At 37.7% G+C, this 25,373-nt stretch overlaps 1 protein-coding gene across 1 annotated transcript; it reads left to right on the plus strand.

Annotated features, from left to right (window-relative positions):
* The first annotated feature begins 2,732 nt into the window (after positions 1 to 2,732).
* Positions 2,733 to 24,664, plus strand: arhgap40 (Rho GTPase activating protein 40). The gene is made up of 15 exons (XM_030134653.1): positions 2,733 to 3,092; positions 6,664 to 6,890; positions 8,005 to 8,225; positions 9,195 to 9,273; positions 10,870 to 11,018; positions 11,628 to 11,793; positions 12,479 to 12,570; positions 13,473 to 13,550; positions 14,490 to 14,649; positions 16,050 to 16,132; positions 18,761 to 18,967; positions 19,732 to 19,875; positions 20,063 to 20,214; positions 21,527 to 21,582; positions 22,851 to 24,664. The coding sequence occupies exons 1-15, from the start codon at positions 2,944 to 2,946 to the stop codon at positions 22,955 to 22,957; spliced, it is 2,070 nt and encodes a 689-aa protein (XP_029990513.1). The 5' UTR covers positions 2,733 to 2,943; the 3' UTR covers positions 22,958 to 24,664.
* The last annotated feature ends 709 nt before the right edge of the window (positions 24,665 to 25,373 follow it).

Genomic DNA, 25,373 nt, shown 5'->3' on the forward strand with positions numbered 1-25,373 from the left:
TAAAACATATTGACATGGTCTTTCATCATGGTCATTGATAACTTATCTCCAGAACTGACCATCCATTCAGGCGTACTGATGTCCCATCTCTTGACCACCCATCTATACATTCATTCAGTGTCCTCCCTGTGTCCCGGCCCCAGTCCCACACTCAACCATTCAGCTTCACTCCTGTCCCAGCCCACCAACACACACACAGACCTCCTTTTTCCTGCCCCAGGATGCGATCTAGTGACGCGTTTGCCAGTGCAGTGAGACTGTCCTTGTCTGAATGTGTTTGTGCACAGAAGAGATTGTAAGGAAACAGCTTGCCAGGGCCAGGCAGCTGCTGTTTCCTCCAGCGTGCAGCAGTTTGGAGGAACAACAGCAGGATGCCTTGGAGGAGAAGTAGCTCAGCAGCCCTGCTGCTGCTCTCTGGCATCGGGCGGGTCAAGGCCAGGTAGGATTAGGACTTTATTGCCGCGGTGGGGCTATTGGAGCATTAGGATCATATGATTTAAGCTGGACCTACACTATTTAAATAGCTTTGTGCTTTGAGGAAAGTTTGTTAGTTCGTTAGGCTTATTATGATTTTATTTGAATTTTCTTTAAGACAGTGAAACCAGTGTGACTCCAGCCTTTATTTTATTATTTGTGTCATCATTGGAATGATCCTCCAAATTGTAACAGACTTTGAGAAGAAACACTTTCTCAAGGCTGCTGCATTCTGTAGAGGCTAAGAGGCTTGAAGTGGAATTCAGCCACTGAGGATTAAACGCTGTTACTTTCAACATGAGCGTCCATTTCAACTGGATTACCGTTTTCCCCAACCAAAGTTGCAGGTCGGGGTTACCTTGTGTTAATTCTTGTGCTGTTGACTGTAAATGTACGGAGGAATGTGACATTTTGTCCATTCTTTCCCCTGAGTGGATGGTTCCTGTTGATTTCTGTGTTAACGCGAGGTCCATTCAACAAAGAACAATCTCAAAACTGACATTTTCAGGGAGCACCTGTTTTTGTTTTTGATTGTGCTTTGACTAAAGTAGCACAGAGTGTGTGCTTTGTTTTGTGGCTAACGTCCTGAGTATTAATAGTAGGTTTAAAAATAAGACAACCTCTTTTCTTCCCTGTTGGTGCTGCAAAATGAGGAAGCACAGCAAAATTAGACACTTCATTCGTCTTTACCCTCCTTGGGGTATACTCCACAGCACACTTCTTGGCACTTTAAGGTCACATGCAGACATGATGTGAGGTGTTACAAAGTATTAAAACTTTAGTGTAGGTAGCTACACCTTGAGTTTGAAAGAGGAGGCACGTGACAAGTTGTCGAGGGTAAGACAACCCTCAGCAGATGTACAACAGGTGTCATTGAATGTCACTGTCATTGAATACCAATGCCTTCTCCCAGAAATTAAGCTTTTACTGAACAAGGTCAAGTTAAATGGCAAAGTTGCTGCTGCATTAAATGAATGACAAGGGTCTTTTGTAGCATCACATTTTCATGTTGCATCATAGAATATATGTATAGATATTTTACGTTTGGACTCAAAAAATTAGGTCAGCTGGAGACTGGAATCAGGTATGGAATGGGTGCAAAGTTTTGGGCATTTCCTTTGTTATCAAAACTAACATTTAGTTTAGGCTGCAATAAAATCATCATGCATTAAGATCTTTATAATATGTGCATATCTGGCTCTTAGCGTGAGTTGTCACCATCCAGTAGTTCTATCAATACAGAGTTCTGTGATGTAAATTCAGATTCATTTGTGTCTTTTTCAGTTGGCATTTCAAACAGTAGCCTAAAAAAGCTTATGCTGTATTACCGTAAACCACAACTTGATTGACGCCTCAGGTCTATCACCTGGGGCTTTACGTATGTTTACATCCCTACCTCTTTTACTTTATGGGCTGTCAACAGCATGACAAGTGTATGCAGACCAGATGATGAGTCAGTGAACGTGTGAGGGGTTGAGGGGTTCAGACAAAGCTGACAGTCTTGTTGAACTCGACAAACTTGAGCACCTTTCTCCGGCTTTGCGTTTTTCTACCCTATATCCATCACATTAGACTCAGCCGGGTGACAGTTATTTACATCAGTTCTTTAAATCTACTCCAGCATGAGGTTGAACTAGTTTAACGACTAGAGCTGAAGTGGTATTAATGCAACTAAGAATGGTGCAATAGTGAGTTGTTTCCTTCTGCAAATAAGGCATGATTTGATTTACCATGACACGTCATGACTGCAGCTACAATGACAAATATGTTCTAATTTGAGACCAGAGATTTATTCATGTAAATGAGAGGGGGCGTCTTCATGCTTGTGATTCATTTGGTGAACTTAACTGTGGAATTAATGTAAAAGAAAAGAGGTGATAAAATGGCTTATTTATTCATCAGAGAGCTGATAATTAATCGTGTGAGTGGAAGAGATCATGCTACACAACTGGTCTTCATTCATACCTAATAGACTTCTCCTGGAATAGAACAGAGTCCTATTGTGTTTCCTCCAAAATGTTTTTAAGTGATTTGTTAAAATGTTTTGCGTGTATACATTCTTGATTGAAACTGAGAGGACGTTAACATTGGTGTTGACAGGGTGTGCCAGTTCGAAGATGTGTGGGAGGAGACAGGTGTGAACGATGTGTTGATATTCGAGGTCGTCACTCCCTTTTGCATTCCAGCTCAAAATCATGCCACATGCACACACACACACACACACACACACACACGCACACGCACACGCACACGCACACATACACATACACACAACCAACCACATAGCCTCAAGCTGCTGTAAAGACTCAAACACTCAATGTTATCACTTAGAGGAACTGCAGCAGCTGACAGACTCACACACCCACACAACACGCTCCGCACTCACATGGTGTTCAACTACCAGGACTGGGGAGTGCTAATAGATTTTGTGTCGGACTGGGATTCCTGGGTTTCTTTGGTGTTGTGGATATGGGAGGCAGAGAGGAGGTACTGGTGAGCAGGTTTGGGTCCACCATGGAGTTTTCCCGCAGCAGGTTGAACCGTTTCAGACTCCGTCCGACTCAAAGCCCCACGAGAGGCAGGCATGTGAAACCATCGAAACACAAGAAAAAACACAGGTAGGTGTGATGGCACAGATTTAAGAGTCGTAACTAGCTAGATCTGGAGAATCAAATAATCGGAGTTTTGGCAAAAGTACAGTGAAGTTGAAGATGCACCTGTGAAACTGTATGAATGTGTGAGAAGATGCAGAGTTAACATTTTGACTTTTATTTTATGACATTAATACTTTTTGTGGCATAAAACCAATTCTTCTTTGTAACCCGAAACCAAATGAAAGGTGTTTTCACAATGTTGATAACAAGATCTAATTAATGCTGAAGTTGCTGTTGAGTTATCAGCAAACCTCAGATTTCTGACGTTTTTTAGGCATATATGAGAGCAGAAGGATGAGACATTTGTTATGGCAGTGGGATATACAGTAGATGTAGAAAATCAGATATGGAAAAAACTTTTCACCCCCAGTTTTGATTCTTAAATGTATGTTTTGGCACATTTTGAGCACATAGAGCACATCTTAAACTACTAACTTATGCAGAGCCATTTGAGCATTCATCTGCTTTGTGTATGTACAGTGTTTATTTCACTAGTACAGATAGAACACTAAGCAGTAATAAAGAATAATGTTCATAGTCTAACTAGTGCTAAAAAGATAATTTATCAATTAATTGTGAGAATATATTAAGTGAAGCATGTATGGTAAACAAAGCACAAATATTAGAAATCATTTCTGCATTTTATAATGGTCTACCTTTGAAACAAGTAATTTGAATATGCCACCTGGAAAATCCTGATGTTTTTCTGAAATGTCTCACCAGTAAATTGAGCGGACAAATAATTTCCAGAGCAGTCAGTTATTAGTTACCGTCATAGGTCTGTAGTGTCAGATCAATAGCTAAAAAAAGGGAATTTCCGTGCATTTGTTTTCTGATTTTATTTTGGTTTAATGCATGGGATTTTCTGTGGAGTCTAACTGAAAAAGCATTGTTGAAAGAAGCTCAAACCACTGAAATGTTTGACACCTTTCCAACTGATTTGCCTGAATGGGACTGTCACATTGGATGATATACTATTTTGCTATATGTTGGAATGTAACCACACTGGTTCATCTTAACAAAACACATTTTACATAATAAGCACGATAACAAGCAATAGGTTTAAACTGTGAAAATCATTGTGATTTGTGGAAAATTGGATGATAGCTCTTAATCTTTCTTCAGAATAGCCTTTTTTGTTTCTCTGTTTTACATCCTGACAGTATGATGATCACAATTCTGACCAATGGTGGAAGTTACTTTACTCAGGTACTGCACTGAAGTACATATTTGTGGTGCTTGTACATGAGTATTTTAATTCATGCCACTTTATACTACTTCTACTCCACTGCATCTGAGAGCCAAACATGTTACCTTCACGGCTTCAGTTCTGTAGTTTTTGTTACAGTTTTTATCCTTTTCCTGTACAGTACAAGCCACGTATCTCCAAATGTGTTGATTTTCACTGTGTGATTAAGTGAAGGCTTTGTTCAGTTAAAAATTTTCCTTTTTATACTAAAAAACTCTTTAAAAACCCTACTAGATTTGCTCGACAGTGCTTTGTCACAAAGCTGAAAACAGACCTGTTATTCCGAGCTCATGGAAAGTTGACTTTTAAAGATGTGTTGATCACAAAAGACAAATAAACTACAATGTGCTACAAATCTTATAGAATATAATGAATTGCTGTATTGCTTTGAACTGACCCACAGTATATAAAGTAAATGAGCTACGCTGTTAAATGCAACATAAATAAAACCATCATATATTATAATGATAAAACACTGATAGTGACCATTTTACCAGACACAGACTGTTCTGACTTCTCATTCTTTAATTGAATCTGGGTCATAGTATTTACATACTTTTACTGAAATAAGATTTGAATACAGATCTCTGACTACAAATGGAGTATTTTCTCTAGTAGTACTAGAGGTAAGGATATGAACAGTTCTCCACTGACTCTGACTTCCATTTTATGTTGAAACACCATGAAACCAGTTTAGAAAACCCATGCAAACCGGATTCGACCTGGTCTCGACTGACATATCGTTGCCATGACCATTTATGTGGAAAAGCTCGTTAAGATCAATGCATCACAGCTGAAACATGCCAGGTATTTTGGTTCTGGTTAAACTGGGAACTATGAAAGCATTATCTTTCCTCAGTTGTTGGCATGTGAAGCCATCTGGCGCGCTGCTGGAGTACAGTATCATATGTCTCTTGTGATTCGCTGACTTGAGGAATGTCACTGAACTGCGAACCAGCGGAGTGAGTCAGCTGACCACTTCCTGTGTCTGAATTATTAGGTCATATTTTTTTTAGAGCTTGAGGGTGCCTGTGCATCTACCAGCTGAGTGTGTGTCATTTGAGAACAGTGTCCTCTGTTTTATGTCTTAATAGGGCTATTGTAGTTACCGAAGAATGAAACTAAACCTGGCAGAAAAAAGTCATCTTGTAAACAGAAATAAATATAGATGTCTGTTTTCAATGAACAAATCAGTGTGAGGTAAAAGAAAATAGGCTTTCTCTCTGAATGGTTCTTGGTGCTGATGTGGTCTTGAATAAGCCCTTTTTTTTTATAGACTTCATTTATTCAGTATGGACATAACAGTGGTGTTAGAACTGCAACATACATAATTATGCATTGAATATCACTTATGGTGAGATTCATGATTTTTTAAAAAATAATTTAAAAGAAAATAAAGAGAAATACAATACAATACACTGGACACTTTATAGGAATATTAGGTGTCACAATAATGCAGATTTAATTTCATCCATTATTTGACACCTCTTAAAATTGTGTTGTATTTTCATATCAGTTGGTAAACAGCTCTTTGGTTTTCCCTCTTTAACAAAGAAGATTTTGTCCAAGTGAGGTTTTGTTCAATTCGGTGCAACATTGACTTTGTGTGTTGATTTTTACAATGGAAGACTTTCCGCATAATACCTGAAATATAACTGAATAAGAAATACCAATAAAAATAAAAACTAACCTTTGAAAAAAGCATCACCTCAAAAGACCAAAACTAAAATGCTTCATGAATGCATAAATCAAAAACAAAACTGAAAGACTCAATAAAAACTGAAATATAGTAACTGTCACATGTAGGAAAAGCAGTTGATTGTATCCCTGCTTGTGTTTGGATTGGAAAAGAAAAGTAAAGTTTTCTTAGATTTTCTTACTCTTGAGTCCTTTATGTAATCAATCTGCCATTGTTCAAAGGTAACATGCTGTATTCTCATACTTGGATCAATGTTTGAGGGGTGGAACCCTGTGGAAAACTTAATCACGCTGCTATAGTGACATCTAGAGGATGAGCCAGGGTATTGAGCCTCCAGGCCACATTCTAAGGAACAATAGAGACCCCCCTTTGTGTCCACGCTCTCCACCGCTCTCCTCAGTCCAGCCCTCCCTCCGTCCCTCTTCTTTTGTCTCACCATCCCTCTGGGCTCTGCTGCCTCATTCATCGTCCTCACGTCACCTCAGTCTCCATCATCTCGCTCGTGCTTTGCATGTGTCTTTGTGTTTCTGCGCGTTTGATTGCATGCATGCGTGTGATTTCTTTCCGTGTGTGTATGTTTGCACCAGAGATCCCAGCCCCACCGAGATGAGTGTGGAGCCCTGGCCCAGCCCGCAGGACCAGGCAGCCGCTGAACACACACTTAGTACCAGCCATTCTGCATCCTCCCAGGACCTGGACCAGCACCCCGACAAACTCTGCCTGGACTCATTCTGGAGTGAGGTGGAGACCATCCGACAGGGGAGTGGCTACTCAGACCTCGACGGCACCAGGAGAGACTCTAGACAGTCAGAAGGTAAACACTACAAATCCTGCACTCACACGTTCACAAATCCTAAATGGAGAACCCACCATAAATGAATCTAATGGAGTTATTAATGCTAACACAGCTGGTGTTGAGATCCACCACAAAGTACTGCTTCTGCCATGGCAACATCAGGTTTCCCTCATGCAGCAAAGTAGCTCCGATCACCATGACAACACTATCAAACACTCGTAGCAGGATGTGTTTTATATGCAAAAGACAAATATCCATTCATGAATGAATGGCTGACTTCATTAGAATGCTCTTTTTAGTGGCTGATCAAATGACCTGACTGTGTTAGGTTTACCCTTGAACAGAGACTTTTGATGTCATGTTTAGATGTTTTTAAACCCTCTGAGGTCCTTATTTTAGATCTTGTGTGTGTCTAACTTCTCAATATTGTTTTGAAGAGCACCAATATTGTTTTACTTCAGTTCATTGCTGCTAAGACCTTTAAACTCATCATGTTTCTAATGTTGTTGTGGCATACACAGGTAAAAAATTGTCTCTTAATGACCATGCATTCTGTGGAATGTCTGCAGATACATAAAAACTAAGAACAAAAATCCAAATGTCTAAATGTACTGCAGCATATCTTAAATACAATAAATAACAATCTATGACAAAACTGACCTTATTTAAGTAATAACACCACATCAACATGACCAAAATGGTCAACTCTTACTGACCATGTTTTGCCTGGTTCTTCCTCAGTCTATATATAGTTCATGGAATCAGCCATTGGTACTTCAACTCAACTGGCACTTTGATGCCATTGTATAGATTACCTCAGAGGCGTTATTTTAAAGGCTACTTGTTGTTGTTTTTTCTCCTTGTCTCTAGTACATCACCTTAGCATAGCAGTAATGTAGCCATGTCCGGTGTTACAGCTGTTAAAATCACCACATCCCTTTTATATTGTATCATCTACATCTGTGTAATGTTTTAAACCTGTGGACTATGCTCTATGGGAGCTGTTGAGCTTTGAGTTTGTGGTTTCACCAGTGTCCCAGACTTGAATTTTACCTACTGCCCCACTAATCTTTTGTACACTTTTGCTGTTTATTTTAATCTAATGTTTGTTGTTTGTGTGTTTGTGCTTCAGAAGGGGAACAGGAGGAGCAGTGGCTAGCTGATGCTGGTTTGTCCAATCTCATCAGCGAGGACAGCGAGGATGTAGACAACACAGTGCTGCTGTCCACTTTGACCCGGACGCAGGCCGAGGCCGTCCAGCGCAGACTCGATTCCTACACCCTGTCTCTCCGCAAGAGGAACAAACCCCCACCCCGTGACGTTCGAGATATCTTTAACTCCCCCATCACTCAGGTCAGGACTACTTTAAACTTTGTTCAGTTGGAAAGTGTTCTCTGAGTGAAATCGCACAAAACATGTATCTGTTCGTCGGCTTTGCATTAGTTTCAGTGTTAATTTGCATCTTTTTTCGTAGTATTTTTCAGAGGCGAGATTCAAAAACATTCAGCATAACAGATGGACAACTGTACAACTGTACAACTGTGAAACATGCATTTCAGTCAGTGTGTTTTAGGGTGTAACTAATCTGACGTACAAAATGAAGCTGACAAAGATGAAAACTAAAGACATTTTCTCTCTCACTTTAGTTTTTCAAACAGAATATAGTTTCATTTAGTAATGTTTTTTGTAAGGCCTCATTTGTGTTTTGATTTCAGTCAACAAAAGCGTTTTTTCATACCTTATTTTTATTAACAATCGTAGCATTTGAGTAGATTTACCAAAAAGAAAACGTTACAAGGTTCTCCGTATTGTTTTTGATTCTCAGTGCACATGATGCACATGAAGCGCAGTATATGTAGATAACCTCATATTCATACTGTGTGCTTACAGATTTTCACTTCTCCTGAAAATGCACAAATTCATTGCATAGGTTTCTACTTTCAGCACTTCTACTCTGCTTATGTAAGTTCACACCGACGCTTGTCAATGTTGAGGCTGTATTTGGAGCGTGATTCAAATAGTCATCTCCCTGGTGGTTTTCGGTTGCCAGTCGATGACTTCTTCATACAGAGAGGCCGACCAATGACAACAAAAGGCAAATCACATGTAAAGGCCACGCTTTGTACAAATAACCACGGGCTGCTGTTCCTCTGATCTTTATCTCAACCTTTTTTCAATGGAAACACTTGTATCCATCTGTTTAGTCAACAAAAAGGCTTTTATTCCCAGTGCTAGAGAAAATATTAAAGGTCTGATATTTGTATTGACTCTTATTTTGCCAGTTACTGTAACAGGTCAACAAATAAATGTTCTCTTTCACAGAATCGAATGCCTGATTCTCAACATAGTGAAGACCTGGCTCATAACAGCATGGCATCTGTGACCAAAACACCCCTATCAGGTAAAATCTGCACCACAATGCCACATCCAGCTAAAAAGACACTGGGAAATATTAAAGGAAGTCATAAAAATATTAAAGAAGTGTCAGAATGTGTTGTCTTGCAAACTGGCGCTACTATTAAACCAAGAGTCAGGTGAGCAGCAGATTTGCAGGAGGCTGATAAGGGCTCATGCCACATCCTGTTATCTGTCTTCTAATTGGTTCAGATTAATCCCCAGATCACTCTGAGTCTTTCCTTGCTGCTGCTTGAGAAAGTCCCTCTAAGTTCACCCTCTGCTGAGCTCAAGAGCCAAACAAGTCACCAGAGTGAGATGCTGTCATTGTACGTTTCTGTAAACAATGTGTCTGAACCAAGAGTATATTTCATATCAACATTTTTAAATAAGTGTACTTCATAGGCCCTATGTTCTTACCACTCATGGCACTTTTCAAATGTGTGGCAGAAACTATGTTCCTATGTAAGTTCTGGTTTAATACCTGAAAAACCTAAAGAGATGTGAAAAGAGATGACTCACAATCTGTCATTTAAACCAACATCCTATTATTTTCAAAAACTAATAAAAATGTAGGGGAGTATAGATGCAAACTCCGGTCTCTGTTGGCTAAGGCCTGGATTATGTAAATCCACCATCAGCATCAACCACCCCCTGCCTACCAAGTACGGATACACAATTCAGTGTAAAATTCATATTGTGAATATTACTATTTGAAACAGTACAGTGCAGTTGCTTGTGCAACAGGGCACTGATCCTTATCATATTATTATTTTTGAAATATTAACCTGAATATTTTTTCTGCTCAACGTCAATCTTAAATAACACCATACACAGACTGGGCCTTTAAACTTTAAATAATTCTGTTTCAGTAAATACAGAGGTTCCCAAACTTTTTCACCTTTAGAGCAAAGAAGTTATAGGTCTCCATCAGGACCCAGATTTACAAAAATACACATTGGTTTGTCATAATGTCTATATTTTTACTGACTTTCATCAGCAAAACAGTGCATCTGAAAGTCTCTTTTTATGTCTTTTACACTTTGTTACATAATTTTTAGTTGTATATGCCATCTTCAGTGATTTTCATCTTTTAACTTTTTGTTTGTTTTTGTGCCATTTTTTTTGTTACATCTGTTACCTCTGCATTTTACATAGGTCAACATTTCTAAACTCTTTCAAAGTATTTTAATTCCAGTTATGAATTAATTCACAAATCATAATATTGTTATGCATATGTCCTCTGATCTGACTTTTGGGAAAGACAGGGATCAAATACCATAGTTTTAATGTAAAGCAATAACATTTTATTCTGCTATTTCTTCGTACTTTGTGAAGCTTCTCATCCATGCAAAAAGGTTGATAAGCACATATCCAACAGTGCAGTACAGTAGTGTTACACATCAAACTCTTACTATGTTTCAGGTGAACTCACAAATAAACTGTAAAAAGTACCATGACACTGTCTTTCGTTTGTCTTTTGTTTTGTTCCTTCGTTGGAAGGTGAAAATAAAAACAGTTTCTTCATTTCCTCTTTCTTTTTCTTGGAGTTTTTCCCCTGCAGTGAAGTTCCGTAACATGATGTGTTTGTTTTCGTGGGCAGCTGTGACGCCAGAGCATCAGCGAGGTGCTCCCAAAGAGGAGATATTCATCACCGACGTGGCTTACTGCGAACAGGCTGTCATCTTCCTCAAACAGGCCAAACTACCACAGAGCTACAACCAACGCAGAAAAGAAGATGGCACCCTGCCTGTAAGCACCCAAACAACCACCCACTCATTTTCCACAGTGTCTGCAGGTCCTACCACAGGAGTCTGAATGTTCTTTCAAAGTGGGAGAAGAATTAGCATAATTTTTGTTCCATTCATCTGCGTTTGGTTCAGCTGTTGATTAGTGAAAATCACACAAACTATTCATAAAATCTTTCACAGAGATCAGTATATATTTCAGGATCAGTTTATTTTTGGGTGTTTGGGTCAGAGTGGGTTGGATATTTCTTTTTGAACCTGTTAATTCACACTACCATAATATAAGCCTGTTGCAATGAGCCCTTTGCTGCTGGTTGGATAAGAGCGTTGCGCAGAATAAGGGAATGAAGGAATAAGCCCAGAACAAAAGGATGCTTGTTTTGTCCAGTCCAGCAGATTTATTTTCCTAATTCAGGTTGAATGAAGTGCTTTAACAAAACAATTTGGAATTAGTAGATGGTTATACATTGAAAAAGACTCAGACACATAGGAGTATCAGTTAAAGGAGTATCATAAATGTTCTTCAGTATCTTTTGATATCGACTCTGTTTTCTGCATTGTAACTCTCACCTCTAATTCCGTCTATTCTCATTCTCTCTCTCTACCATCTCAGCGAGTGATCTGCCCAAAGTGCCGTCTTGGAGTGACTCGTATCCAGGATCTTTCCCACGCCGACATGAAGAAGGTTCGTCAGCTGGCTCTCATTGACATGACGGCGCTGTGTGACCTTCTAGAGCTGGAGGTCAAGAGACATAAAACGGGCAAGAGGAAAATCCCAGGTATGATAGGCAAACACTATAAGAGGATGTCCGCTATACAGTATAAACACATGATTGACTGACAATAATGTTTTAAGTACATTTACTTACCTTGTTGAATTATGGGATAGATTTAACTTTAAAAGTTTAAAGGTGGTAATCAGAGTACAGCTACGTTGTTAACTTACCTAAAAATGATTACTTCTTTAAAAATCTTTATTATTTTTAGGCATCAATTTCCCTGATTTAGGTTAAAGTAGTAGAGGAGAAGTGTAGAGGATAGACTTGACATAATCTAAAATATTACATCATAAGCAAAGTTCAGCCTAGTTAGCGATCATAGTCACATGTCATCGAATTTTCCACAATGATTATAATAATGATAATGTAAAACAGAAGAAGCGAGACAATCCAATAAAATTAGGTGTTTCTTAATATATTAAAAAAGGGGGGAAAGTCTTACTTTAAGAACAGTTGTCTTTGTTTTGTTTTTTGTTTTTTTCTATACAGAAAACTTAGATGGAATGTGTATATGTTAAATTTCATATTTTACCATTGTTGATTTTTCAGACAGGGTATACAAATGTGCTTAGATGTCTGTTGTAAAGTATCTCTCCAAATGAAAAGAATAAAATGATATTAAAAAAAATAGGTGTGTCTTCTAACTGTTGTTAATAATATGTTTTTTTTTTTTTTTTTTTTACAGAGAGTACACTGTTTGGGGTACCGCTGGCCACACTGCTGGAAAACGACCAGAAAGTGAAGCCCAACACCTCGACTCCTCTCTTCCTGCAGGCGGTATGAGTTTACATGCAGTAAATAAATGAAACATATTGGAAACCAAAGATGAGAGAATTGATTTTAGATGACACACACATGATGTCACATCCATTAAGGGCCAGGCAGCAGAACATGTGCAATCACACAAATGTCTGGGGACAGTTGAAATTTGAAGCAGATTGTGAAGTCATGAGCAAAAAAAGGGCACAGACGGTAGTTTCATTTGAGAAAATTTTCCTAGTTTCACATCTAATCAGTCATACCATAGTATATTATATTTTTATGGAACTGATTTTCTCTTTGTCTTTGCTGACATTGTTTGGAAACCTATCTTAAAAATCAGAACTCATTGTTCAGCGGTCCAGTTTGTTGACAACTCTGACCTTTTGCACAGCCAATTCCAGCTTCTCCCCTTCAGTCCCAAGGTGAAAAAGAAAACGGTGTAAAAATGATTTTGTTTACTCAAATGACAGTCACATTTTTTCTATTTAATATCTGACTAAGCATTTAGTGTTTTTTATGTTTGTCTTTTAAATAAAGTGTCTGCTCAGATGGATGCCTTGTCTACCTACAGATGAAAAATAAAGCTACCTGATCTGAACTGAGTTAAATATAGAGTGTACACATAATGCACAGTATCAGAATCCTAATCTCAGCTGTCATTTTTTGGTGCTTTTGAAACACTAAAATGATTGATGACTACTCCGTGTTTGGATCATTAAACATTCAGTACATTTTTTTCGTATGATAGGCTTCCAAACCACGTCGTCACCCAGAGCATATATATAATACAGCCCAGTGCTGTCGTAGGACCACGCCCTGTATGTAGCAGCAGTTACTGAGAATAACCAGTAGAGGTGAGCGAGAGATTCTTATCTACTTCACTCCCTGATAATGTCTCTCTCTCTCTTTCACTGCAGCTGTTGTCATTTTTGGAGAAGAAAGGAGTGGATTCGGAGGGGATTCTGCGGGTTCCAGGGTCTCAGTCCAGAATCAAGGTACCATTTCACACCTCATCTGTGAAGCACAACATCTTTAAGATGCCCCCCTTTCATTGACCTTACCTTTTGTCCTCTGCGTCAAAACAAAATAAAAAAAACCTTGTCCTGACTTATAGAACAGCCAGAAAATTGATGCTGAAACACGTCTGAAATGTTTAACTACAGCTGACATTTAGGGAACACAAGCTCTCGAGGGACTAAATCAATAGACCTTATAATACTGCATTTAATCCCTTCCACGTGGAGTTGATGGTGAATCAGTTACATGAAAACCACCAGAAGAGGGCGCCATTTAACATTTAACAAAACATAAGACCAATCACAATGTTGAACAGAGTAATTGAATTATTATTTTTTGTCTTTTACAATCTCATGAATAATCTGATTAGAAAATCTAATCCAGGGTTTCTGAATGTGTATAAAAATTGCTATTACCATGATAGCAATTATTCCTGTTAATAACATCCACAGTGTAAGGAGTAAATGAATATTACTATCAAGAAATAATATATGTATGTAAAAACTCCTAGCCTTACCAAGACTTGCCATTTTATACTTAGCTGTATAGTCATTTCGAAAATAATATTTTATACCGCAACAGATGAGCAGACTGTCTAAGACTGTTTTAAGAATATCTTTTTGTTCTTACTGAGTAAATGTTAGTTGTTTTCTAAATTACAGTCATACACGTAAGTATATTTTAAAATCCTTTTCCAGAGCCAATTTTGTGGGTGATTAATACCTCCCTACATCGAGACCTTTCGAATGTGAATAATGTGATATTTCTGGGTGCTAGAATTACTGTAAATAATAAATCGATTTATCATCATATATTATAACCATCATTCATCAGCTACAAAATAATACAATAGTACACATGTTTAATTCATTTTTTTGATAATGTTTGTGTTTGTTTTTTCTTCTCTCTGTGCTTAGATGCTGCAGCAAAATTTAGAGATGAACTTCTACTCAGGGCAGGTGAGCTGGGATGAAGTGAGTCCAAATGACGCCGCTGCTCTGCTCAAGAAGTTCATCCGAGAGCTGCCGGCTCCTCTGCTCACGGCCGAGTATCTCAACACCTTCAGCGCTGTCAGAGGTCAGTCACTTTCACTTTTTATTCCGTGGGAAAAACATTTAGTGTGTCATAATGAAAGTCTAAATTAAACTTTCAGTTCACAAATACTGGTTCGCTATAGACCTTGTGTGTGTTTTTTTCCAAGCTGTATGCAGTGTTTCAGATCTTGTTGGATCTGTGAGCTTTGAAGTGTGTTGTGTTACATTTACACTCAGTTTACACTTGGAGCTTTTGGGTGAGGTTTGTTATCAAGAGACAGTCATGTGAGACAACCAATGACCACAATGATCTGATATTCAGCAGTGGAATGAAATAGTTTATCCTAAGTACTACAAGTTTGAAGTGTTTGTATTTTACCTGAATATTTCACTTTTATGCAGTATTATTACTTCTGCTTCGCTACATCTCAGTGATATAATTTATTTTTTACTCCACTGCATTTTTGTGAAATGTGAAACCCATGTATTTCCAAATGTGTTTGTGGTAAACTGAAGTAGCAAGCTAAGATGTGTTATCACAAATCTCAAAACAGGCATGTTTTCATGAGCTCATGAAAAGCTGGCATTTTAGAGATACCTGGTTCTCACAGGGCAGTAATGCTAAAGACAAATGATGATCATATAGAATATGATAAACTGCTGTTTATTGAACTATGGAACAGGCACTAATGGAGCAGTAAATGAATAAAAACATCATATATAATACTACAACACTAGCAGGGACCAGTTTATTGCACATTGTTCATACTTGAAGCAGATTTTGCAGATAACGTACATGTTAAAATCACTGAGTATTATATTTTTAGTGATTTCTATTGTATTTGTTACATATATCATCTTTTAGCGGCCCTTATCTGTTCTAGTTGGATCTAAATACCATAAAATAGACATCCACAACCATTTCCTCTTGTCCTTATCTGACACATCTTAGACATACCGGCCGCATTCCTATTCTTCTCAGCAGGGTTCACATTGTAATTACCCAAATGTCTTTACCCTGATGACAGCGCTGTGGGAGGCTTATCTTTTGTGCTCCAGCTAAGAAATCAACGCTCCAGATAATGAACAAGTGTTAGTATGTTTAAAAAGCATCACTACACTGGCACAAACACATACACAGTGGCAGAATCCTGAAAAGTAGTAGTTGTTTTTCCTTCACCATAAGGTAAAAAATGAACTGGTATTAATATAATCTGATTGATGACTCACTTATGTGTAGTTTGTGAGGAGAATCAGCGCTCAGTGTGCTCAGTGATAAACGACGAATGACCGCAAAGACATAAGCTAACAAACCTAATGGCCACCTGTCACACATGTCATTAATCTGCAGACGTCCATTATTCTCAGCCACGAAGAGGAAATGAAGTGTGTGTCTGTGTGTGTGTGTGTGCTAAGACCATATCTTACCTTTTCTGTCTCTAGACATTACAGAGCTGAAACAGAAACTTCACATGTTGAACCTGCTCATCCTGCTGCTGCCTGAGCCCAACAGGAACACACTGAAGGTAACAAACGCACACAGATTCCACAGCACCTCAACTATCCACTTCATGAGCCAGAGGAATCATACATAACTAATACAATGACACATGTGTGTATGTCATGTACAAAAACAGCATTATATAATAAACTTGGCAAGTGTAACAAATTTTCATTTCATTATGTAACAACACTCACATTTTGTAATTTATAAGTAATATGCAAAACTAATGTTGGAAAACAGTGTAAAGGAAAAGTAATTAAGTTCATTCTTAGAGATTATGTAATATAAAACAAATGGCATATATCAGGATTTACCAAATATTTATCAATCAATCAAACAGTTATCTCATGACACTTTACATATAGAGCTGGTCGAAACCAGACTCTCAAGCCAAATTACAGAACCCAACAGAATCCTCCAAGTGCAAATACTTGGTGACAGTGGCTAGGAAAAACTTCACTTTATTTAATAATGTATTAATGCATGAATCAGGGACAAATGAAAATTTTAAAGATGATCAATTCAAAACTCATGCATCAGGTTGGTTAAAATGTACATTTTTATGCTTGTCTCATGTCAGGTCATTTTAAAACAAAAGCACAACTGAATACACGTGTCAAAAGGTGTAAAGGAAAGAGAAATATTATACCATGTTGACAGCTGAGTTGACTGACATGATTCCTCCAATGGATTATGACAAACAGAACATTCCATTAGTGCCAAACTGTACAGGGTGTTTTATGAGGAATTTCACTTTTTCTAAGTAAATTTTACAATAGGTGTAAAATTTTTACAGTTGCATCATACTAGTGTTTTTACCATCGTTCCCTAAACATTCTCTCAAGTCAGACATTGTAGGCTAAGTCATCTAAAAAACACCAACCCTTTTACATTGAACTAAATCATAATGACACAAAAAAATTGGAAAAATTAGCATCCAGTTTCTGACCCACTTAGGGAGTTTACTGCTGTTCACATAGTGACAGAGTTTGTTCGTCAGCCACAGATCGACACAGATACGCAGATGTACTTACTCAGTTTGTGTCTAAATATAGTGTTTTATGGTGAGCTCATATTGCAGGCTTGAAGTCCTGCTGCGATGGTACAAAGATTCCTTACAGCAGAAAGTGCCCAGAATGGTTATCTGATCAACAATATTTTCATTATGTAAAATTTTCAAGCAACGTTTCATCCTCTGGTATACCATCATGTTTACAAAGCTCATGCCGCATCACAGAATGCGATTAAAATGTGGTTTGTTTGTTTTTTTGGCTTGCTTTTTTCCCACTTTTTTTGACAACTCTATTGGTATCCAACCAAGACATATTTCCTCAACTGTACACACATATATTTAACAAGTAAGCTGAATGAAAATATCTAAATACTGATAGCATTGTACTTTTTATTTCAAAGTTTAGAGAGAGCAGAAATAACATACAGGAACGCCAACAGGACAAACATAAATATAAAACAGCCTTAGTAAATGTGATGGCATTTGAAAACATGCTTAGAACAAAACCAAAACTATTTCTTATCTCAAAAAGTAGGAGAGAGATCAGATGCCTTGTGCCTTGGTGACTACCTCCTATTGCCTGGGGTCAAAAATGGGGCCATTAAAGAAAGAAACATTATAACAAAACCACTCAAAGTTATATATGCCATACTAGTTCTATTGTATTCTATCTTATTGCATTTACATATTAAAACAGATATACATACAGTATATAGATACACACCCTCATACACAGATACGGAATACGAGGAACACAACAAAAATTCCTTGTCTGCAGTAGCTGTGAATATTAAAATTTGTCATTAAAACTGTCAAATATTATATTAGATCGTTATGATATTGACTCTGATCTCAGTCTAAATAGGCCCATAAAAAGAGTGATTGCTTGTTAAAAAAATCACTCTTTTTGACATGACACACAAAAGAAACTGCAAAAATATGACTCCTGTAATGTTCAGAGTAATAACTACAATATGAAATAAGTGTTTATGGTATAAAATACAAGGAATCATTTATTTCTAGTAGTGTTAATTAGTTGTGTTTTTTTGTTTGTCTACATAATTAAATGTTGTGTTATCAGATAATACAGAGATTTTGTTTTTAATAAAAGATAGAGAGATGTTGATGAGAAATTGCATGAAATACATTATCTCACATATTCATCCTTTATATTACATATACGTATACATATTCATGCCTGTACTGTACTGCTCTGCTCTTAACTGACATTTGAAAAACTCTGTACCGTTATATAACGGCAGCCATTAACCATGACTCACACTTTAAGCATCCACAGGCACAAAACACACCTGAGCAAATTACTTTGACTCCAGTAGAGCCAGCTGAAACGTACTCTGCATTAACAGGCTTCTGTGTAGAGGTGTTGGGGATTATTCAGTCACTGTGATAATTCACTTTTCTCCATTTTGTGCTTCGGTATAAGTGGCCTCTTTCCATTTGGAAAGTATCAAACAAACTCAAACATCCACAGTTTCCACACGTTGTCTAGTTAAGAGTCTTTTAGAACTTTGCATAAATGGAAAGTCTCATCCTCTGTGCTGTGTTCGGTTTGACAGAGACTAAAATACTCATGGTGTTCTGAGTCTGTATCTGTGTCTCCATCTGTGTGTCTGCCAGGCTCTGCTTGAGTTCCTCAGTAAAGTGGTTTCCAGGGAGAAGAGGAACAGGATGAACCTGTGGGCAGTGGCCACCATCATGGCTCCGAACCTCTTCCTCCACAAGGCCGTCCCGAGCCGCCTGACGGAGGGAGCAGAGAAAGGACAGGCAGAGAAGGCAGCCGACGTCATGAGACTCCTCATCCGCTACCAGGACCTGCTCTGGACCGTACGTGGACACTGATATTAGATTCAGTACATTCAACATTTATGGTCCACTGTGAAATGTTAAAACCACTGTTCCAAAAAGCAAATTTAAAAGACATGCAAATTTTAGACATTTACTAAGATCATCCCTCTGTGAAACCCAAAATAAAATTTGAGGTAACAGTTTAGTATGAAGTCTAATATATGTATAAAAACATCATTTACCATTATGACACTATTGAAGCCTGCATCCATCTTTTTCTTATGCTTTCATCGTTTAAAAAAAATTTGCTCATATTATTTTGAGTTTCAATAGGTAATAGAGATTGTAGTAAACAAGTAAGACTGTATTAAAGGTTCAGTATGTAATAATTAGGGACATGAGTTGCAGATTTTAAAGCCCTGTCATCACATTTACCTATAGAGGCCGCTAAAACCAAAGTACATTATTAGAGCCAGTAATTGTTTTTTCTTTTCCTGCTCTGTGCTTTTTAGTCAAAAGATGAAATCTGGTTTGCACTTGATCATAGCAGATGATGGTAATGTCACTTAACACTGTATGCCACATGCTATAAAAGTGAAAAAATAAGGTAATTTTGGTCCATTTTGAGCTACTGTGGAAACATGCGGAGCAACATGTCAGATTGTATATGGAGAAATTAAATGAGTTTTTTTTTTTTTTGTTTGAAGAATTGAAGTTTGGTGTCCACTTCAGTAGAATTATAGGTTAGAGGATTAGCCAGTCTCCATGAAAATTATCATCCGTCTTTGTGTCTTTCTCTTCAGGTCCCTAATTTCCTCATGAGCCAAGTCCGTAAGCTGACTGAGAACAGCAACCGGCGGTACCAGTTCTATGACCGTCGCATCAAGAACCTGCTGAGGAAAATTCACACAGACAGCCGGGAAAAACCAGAAAAAAATACCTTCGAGGTGAGCTGATTTAAACAGTCACACAGTGAGTCTTAAACCAAGTTACTATATTGAGAAGTGACTTACTTTACACCAGTAAAAGTTGAACTCTTGATGCTCATTCCACAAAAAGCTTCTCAGGCAGACGATTTCACCATTATTATCACCCATATCTATAATATTGTTTTTTGTTCTTTGTGCCGTGCAGCCATTGAGGACAGTGAAGGTTCAGGCTGGAGATCAGCTAAGCAGCACCATGGAGTATCACCTAACGATCAACTCCAGAGCCTCAGACCTGCTCGCTCAGTTCCAACGCCAGTTCATTCGTAGCCCTGACAATGGAAAAGGCAAAATGCGAAGGTATAAAAACTGCACATGAACTCCTCATGAGTACATACTAATATCAGCCGTCGAGTCATTTTAATACCTTTGTAGTATAGAACCGCTATATACAACATAGTGAACAGTTCTGGGGATGAGTTAATGGTGAAGTTCTTACCTTGGCTACAATAAATGTATCGTCATCCAATTAACATGATGACCTAAGTCATAATTTTCAAGTTTTTCAAAAAACAAAAACATTGGATAAATCTTGAAAACTGTGACTTAAGCCATTATTGTAAGAGGATGATGGTATGTAACTATAGGATTTGACAAACAGTGTTATTAAAGCCTAAGTAATCAGATACCTCCTCAAACTCAGTAAATGCACCATTAATGATTATTCTCAACATTTCATGATGTTGTGTGTGGTGTCATGTCACTGATCCTGGAACTTGAAAATGGACATCACTTTATCTGTGTGAGTGGCTGCCATGGTCACCATCCAGTGTAATTTGCCATGACTCCATCCAAACTTTGCCAAGTTTCATGCTTTAATGACAAAGTGAATATATTACCTGAACTTTGTCACTTAGTAACTAACTCATTTCATTCAGGGGCTTTGAAATATCTATAACATGTGATGTGAGAACATGAAGATTGAATTGAACTTGATGCCAAACTGATCACAACATACAGGGTGTCCATAAAGTCTCTTTACATTTTAAGAAATTTATTTCAAAAGCAAATGAAGTGGTGTCCATATAGAGGTGTATTAAATGAGGTTAAAAACATTGCTTGACATTTTGTAATAATTTCCACAGATTTGTTGCATGAAGCACATCATGACAGTATTGGATTTCTTGCTATGTTCGCTGTATCAATGGTGATCATCAGTGATCTCTTGCTTCAGGTCATTGATGTAATGTGATTAAAAATTCTCATAACCACTGACTACACAGAACAAATCTGATTAACATCAATTGCTTTTGTGATACATTTTTTAAATTGAAAAGAGACATTGTGAACACCCTGTTTATTACTCAAATTGACTCTTTGCATATATGTGATTTATTTGCTATTACAAGTCTTTGAAACTTATGAAATATCTATAATTTTTCTTCAGTATACCTCAGAAACACGTGGAAAGGTAGGTTAAAAAAAAAAAAGCAGCAAAGTTTCCAAAAGCAAAATTGGTGTCAGCCTTAAAACTCGCCAATGACTGTAAAAGCATTAACTTCACAGAGTATAAGAATACAGTTGAGAATGTTAGGCTTCAGTCTGATAGGGTTATGGTCATTTCCTGAAGGATGGTTGACAGATGGAGTATGTGTTCTGTGTCTCCTGACAGAAATGGTTCTGTGGCCTCTCCAGACTGTGCCCTGTATGAAGTGGGAGGAAACATCGGTGAGTGAAAGTATCTGCAGCATTTTGTGGGATGGGAGCAGTGCTGACATTTGCATGTCTTTATGCTCATTGAGCTGATGAGAGGAGCAAGGTCTTATGTAATGAACTGTGTGAATGCCAAAGAGACACGAGTTGTGCATCTGCAGTTATCAGAGCAGACAAATGCTTATTACGTACATGTCTGTGCTCTCACAGGAGAGCTGACACATGGAACAACAAAAAGTCAACAAAAAAGTTCAGCCAGTTGAACTTAATGGGAGAAAACTTTCCAAGCTTCACATTAGAGCCCAAAATGACTCATGTATAGATGAGGTGTTGATTTATACGGGGGGTGAACGCTGTAGCTCCACCTTATTCATCCATTTTCTAAACCACTTAGTTCTTCTACCAGTGCATGTATCACTAGTTAACTGTTAATTTGGAAGTCTGATTAATATTTAATTGAATTATTACAACCAAAATCACTATCAATCGGTAGTAAGAGTTGAAGTATTTGGAGTTCTGCAGCATAGAAGTTGACAATATTCACTCAAAATTAAAAACAGTCCATCAGGTATATTTGAAAGTATTTGTTGATGCAAAAAATACCAAATCATCTAAATAACACTGGTCTACAAGGAAAATGCTTCCAGAATAAAAGTAATGAAATTTTACCACATGAGAGTCACTGATAAAGAAAAATCAAGTAAAAAATGCAGGTTGGCTGAACTTTCCAAGATACATCCTTGGGTCAAAATGTGAAATTCAAGAATTAACTAGAGAATGGGTTTGACTCAAAAGGAATATTTGTCTCAGAGCTACAAGATCTACTTCAAAACACTGTCTGCACATTAGAATACATTCACTTTACAGGTTCTATTTAGTGGAAGATTTATAAAACTATTATATAAATGTACATAGACCAATATATATGTGTAATAACATCTAATCATATACCTTGAAAACATCAGCAAACCGGCACTTTTGTCATTTATTTTCCAATTAATCTTATTAAAATACGAAACATTTAGCACATTTAATCTCTGAAGCAAATCATTTCTAAAAAATTGTAGACCAGTGTAACAAGTTGTAATGTTATTTTTCTAACTGTTCACTGGTTCTGTGATATTGAACATGATGCTGTCTACAGAAAAAAAAAACAACAGAAGGTCACACTTATCTACTGACTGTATTGAAGCTCTTCCCTATTTCTATGGGTGAATGTTCAAAAAAGAAAACAGATATGGGCGTTTGGTGTAAAACATTGTATTTTTTTTTGTTTCCTGCAGGTGAGCACTGTTTGGATCCGGACACACACCTTCTGGATTTATACAACAGTAACCCAGGAGGAGAATGGGTCATCAAGCTGAAACCCAATGGCAGCAGAGCGGTGTGACTCTGAGGACAGACGGATTCAGGAGTGAAATCCATGCAGAACTCTGCTGTTTGTCCTATTTCTCCTTTAAGCAACAAGGGAGAAGGAAACACATGGACAGATGGAGGAAACAGAAGCAGATAGATGGAGAATGAGCCGGGAGCAGAGCCTAAAGACTGTTTATGATCAGATGAACACACCATCCCCTCGCTCCCTTCTCTCTTTTTTTCTCTGTTTTCCTCCATCTCCTCCTTCCTTTCCATCCCTCCTCTCCTGCCGTTACTGCAGGGCTGCGATGCTGCTGACGTGACTCATTACTTCCGACAGAGAACCTGCTGCACAGGAAAGAGGAGAGAGAGAGAGAGCGGCTGGGCCGTAAGTTTTGCCATCTACTCCCTCAAGACATCATCTCCAACCATCAGCAAGCAGATGGGAATGTAGAGCACCTCTGGCTATAGAGGACAAGCCCCTCCCCCTTCTCACTAGGTCCTCCAGTCCACAGAACACAGTGTGTTTTCATTCATCAGCCTCTTTATACACATACTCTAAATGATCAAATATAGATCCATTTGTAAATAATTCTTTGCTAGACAATTGATTTTAAGTTTTTTTTTGTATCTCTAAAATAAAACAAATGACGTAGATAAATGTGATTCTGTTTAGCTCCTGTTAGCGTGCCTTTCCTCAGACTGTAGTTGTTGATTGCTAACAAAAAAATCATTCATTATAGGTCAGAGATGAGTAATTGTTAAAATAGCCAATACTCTAAGAACTTTGCATTATGTAATAGCTCAAATTGTAACTTCATAAAACTAATAATACACAGCTTCAACGCAATATGTTATACATTTTACCACATTTTATAACTTACCACTGTTTATACAAAATGTGGGATTTGTAGTTTTTACGATGAAAATGTAAAAACATTGTGCATCACAGTAACCAAATTGCAAAATGAATGTCTTCATTTGCAGACATCATAGTTTTAACAGCTAAGTTACATCAAACTAAATATTAACTTAATTAAAATAGACACTATATTTGATTTGCCACATATTTACCTTATAACTATCCTACAGCTGACTCAGGAACGCCATGTCAAAAGTTGACCTGTTAAAACTCTTTCTCACTTGAATTTGTTGTAGAGTTGACTTCTGTCATGGTCTTTTGACAGAGCTCTTCAAAAGCTTCAGCCTATTCTATCCAAAATGCAGCTGCTAAAAGTGCAGTGTTCCCAAATTTTGTAATATCCACCACAATTGTAATACTTAACCACAAAATGAATGTAAATTTATTACATATTGCCTTCAGACAGTTTATGATTACAAAATGCCAGTTTTGATACATACCCATTTATCTTATGATATTAAAACATAGACAATAGACGTTTTGTGTTTGTGTTAAAATACTAAAGGTAGAAACCCTTAATCAAAGATACACTAAAACTCTTCAGTCCTGGATTAGAGGCTACTACTCTGTGAATGAAGCAGTGCTTCTATTCTCTAAGCCAACATTTACTGACTGATCGATCAATCAATTGACTGACTGATCCCTCCCCTGTTGGCATCTGTTCCTCTGACATTTTGATCGAACTGTAAACAAAGACGGAGGATTTCCATACATCGGCTTTATTCTCCGTCTGTGCCATTTAAAGAGGGAAAGTGATGAACTGATAAACCTCTTATCTGCGAAACCCTATACTCTCCTGGGCCTTATAAAAAAAAAGAATCCATGGACTTCCAAGGACCCCCTTAACCTGTAAAGACGGTGTACAAAGAGACTCTGCTGTTTGATACCGAGGGATTTGGTGTCACAACCTCAAGGACAGTTATTGTACCGTTAAAGGGAGTTGATAAGGACGCACAGTGAAGCTGGTCTTCAGTTTTTAAACATTATTGGAGCCGAAAGTGCTGAAGTGACTGTTGGGGTATATTTGGATTATTGTTATTATTTATATGAATGTAATGCTGTTGTTGCTTCTGTATTTGATAAGTATTGTGTAGACTAGGGAGACATGATAGTAAAGTGGATTTGAAAACCCATTTGCCATTCAGATGCTGACAATGTACATTTCTGCAGACCACGTATACACATGTCCCTGTGCTGGAACCACACACATTTTTACACCTAGTATATCTACATGAATGGACATTTTAAACCATTCATTTAGATACGGCTGTAATGTAATAACAACTGTGCATTATTTGAGTTTTTGGCTCACGTGACAGATGGTTGGGTTTAGGGAAAGAGACTAGGGCTGGAGTTAGTACAGAAAAAGGTCTGAAAAGATGTGTTTGAACAAAAAGTCACCCACCCCCTCCACTCAAAAACAAGTACTTTCAGTGTTCATTCATCTTTCTATCCATCTGCAGACAGCTGAAGAGGTTTCTCACCTTTGTCTACAGAAGGGGAAATGTGTATTATTTAACTTATAGTC

The sequence above is a fragment of the Sphaeramia orbicularis genome, chromosome 5 (assembly GCF_902148855.1).
Source record: "Sphaeramia orbicularis chromosome 5, fSphaOr1.1, whole genome shotgun sequence".
Taxonomy (NCBI): Eukaryota; Metazoa; Chordata; class Actinopteri; order Kurtiformes; family Apogonidae; genus Sphaeramia; species Sphaeramia orbicularis.

What these genes read in the sequence shown, in the direction of transcription:
- arhgap40 (XM_030134653.1), top strand. Translation starts at nt 2,944, where the DNA reads ATGGGAGGCAGAGAGGAGGTACTGGTGAGCAGGTTTGGGTCCACCATG. An exon ending in AAACACAAGAAAAAACACAG is followed by an intron (nt 3,093 to 6,663) that starts GTAGGTGTGATG and finishes TGTTTGCACCAG; the next exon opens with AGATCCCAGCCCCACCGAGA. An exon ending in CCAACAGGAACACACTGAAG is followed by an intron (nt 16,133 to 18,760) that starts GTAACAAACGCA and finishes TGTGTCTGCCAG; the next exon opens with GCTCTGCTTGAGTTCCTCAG.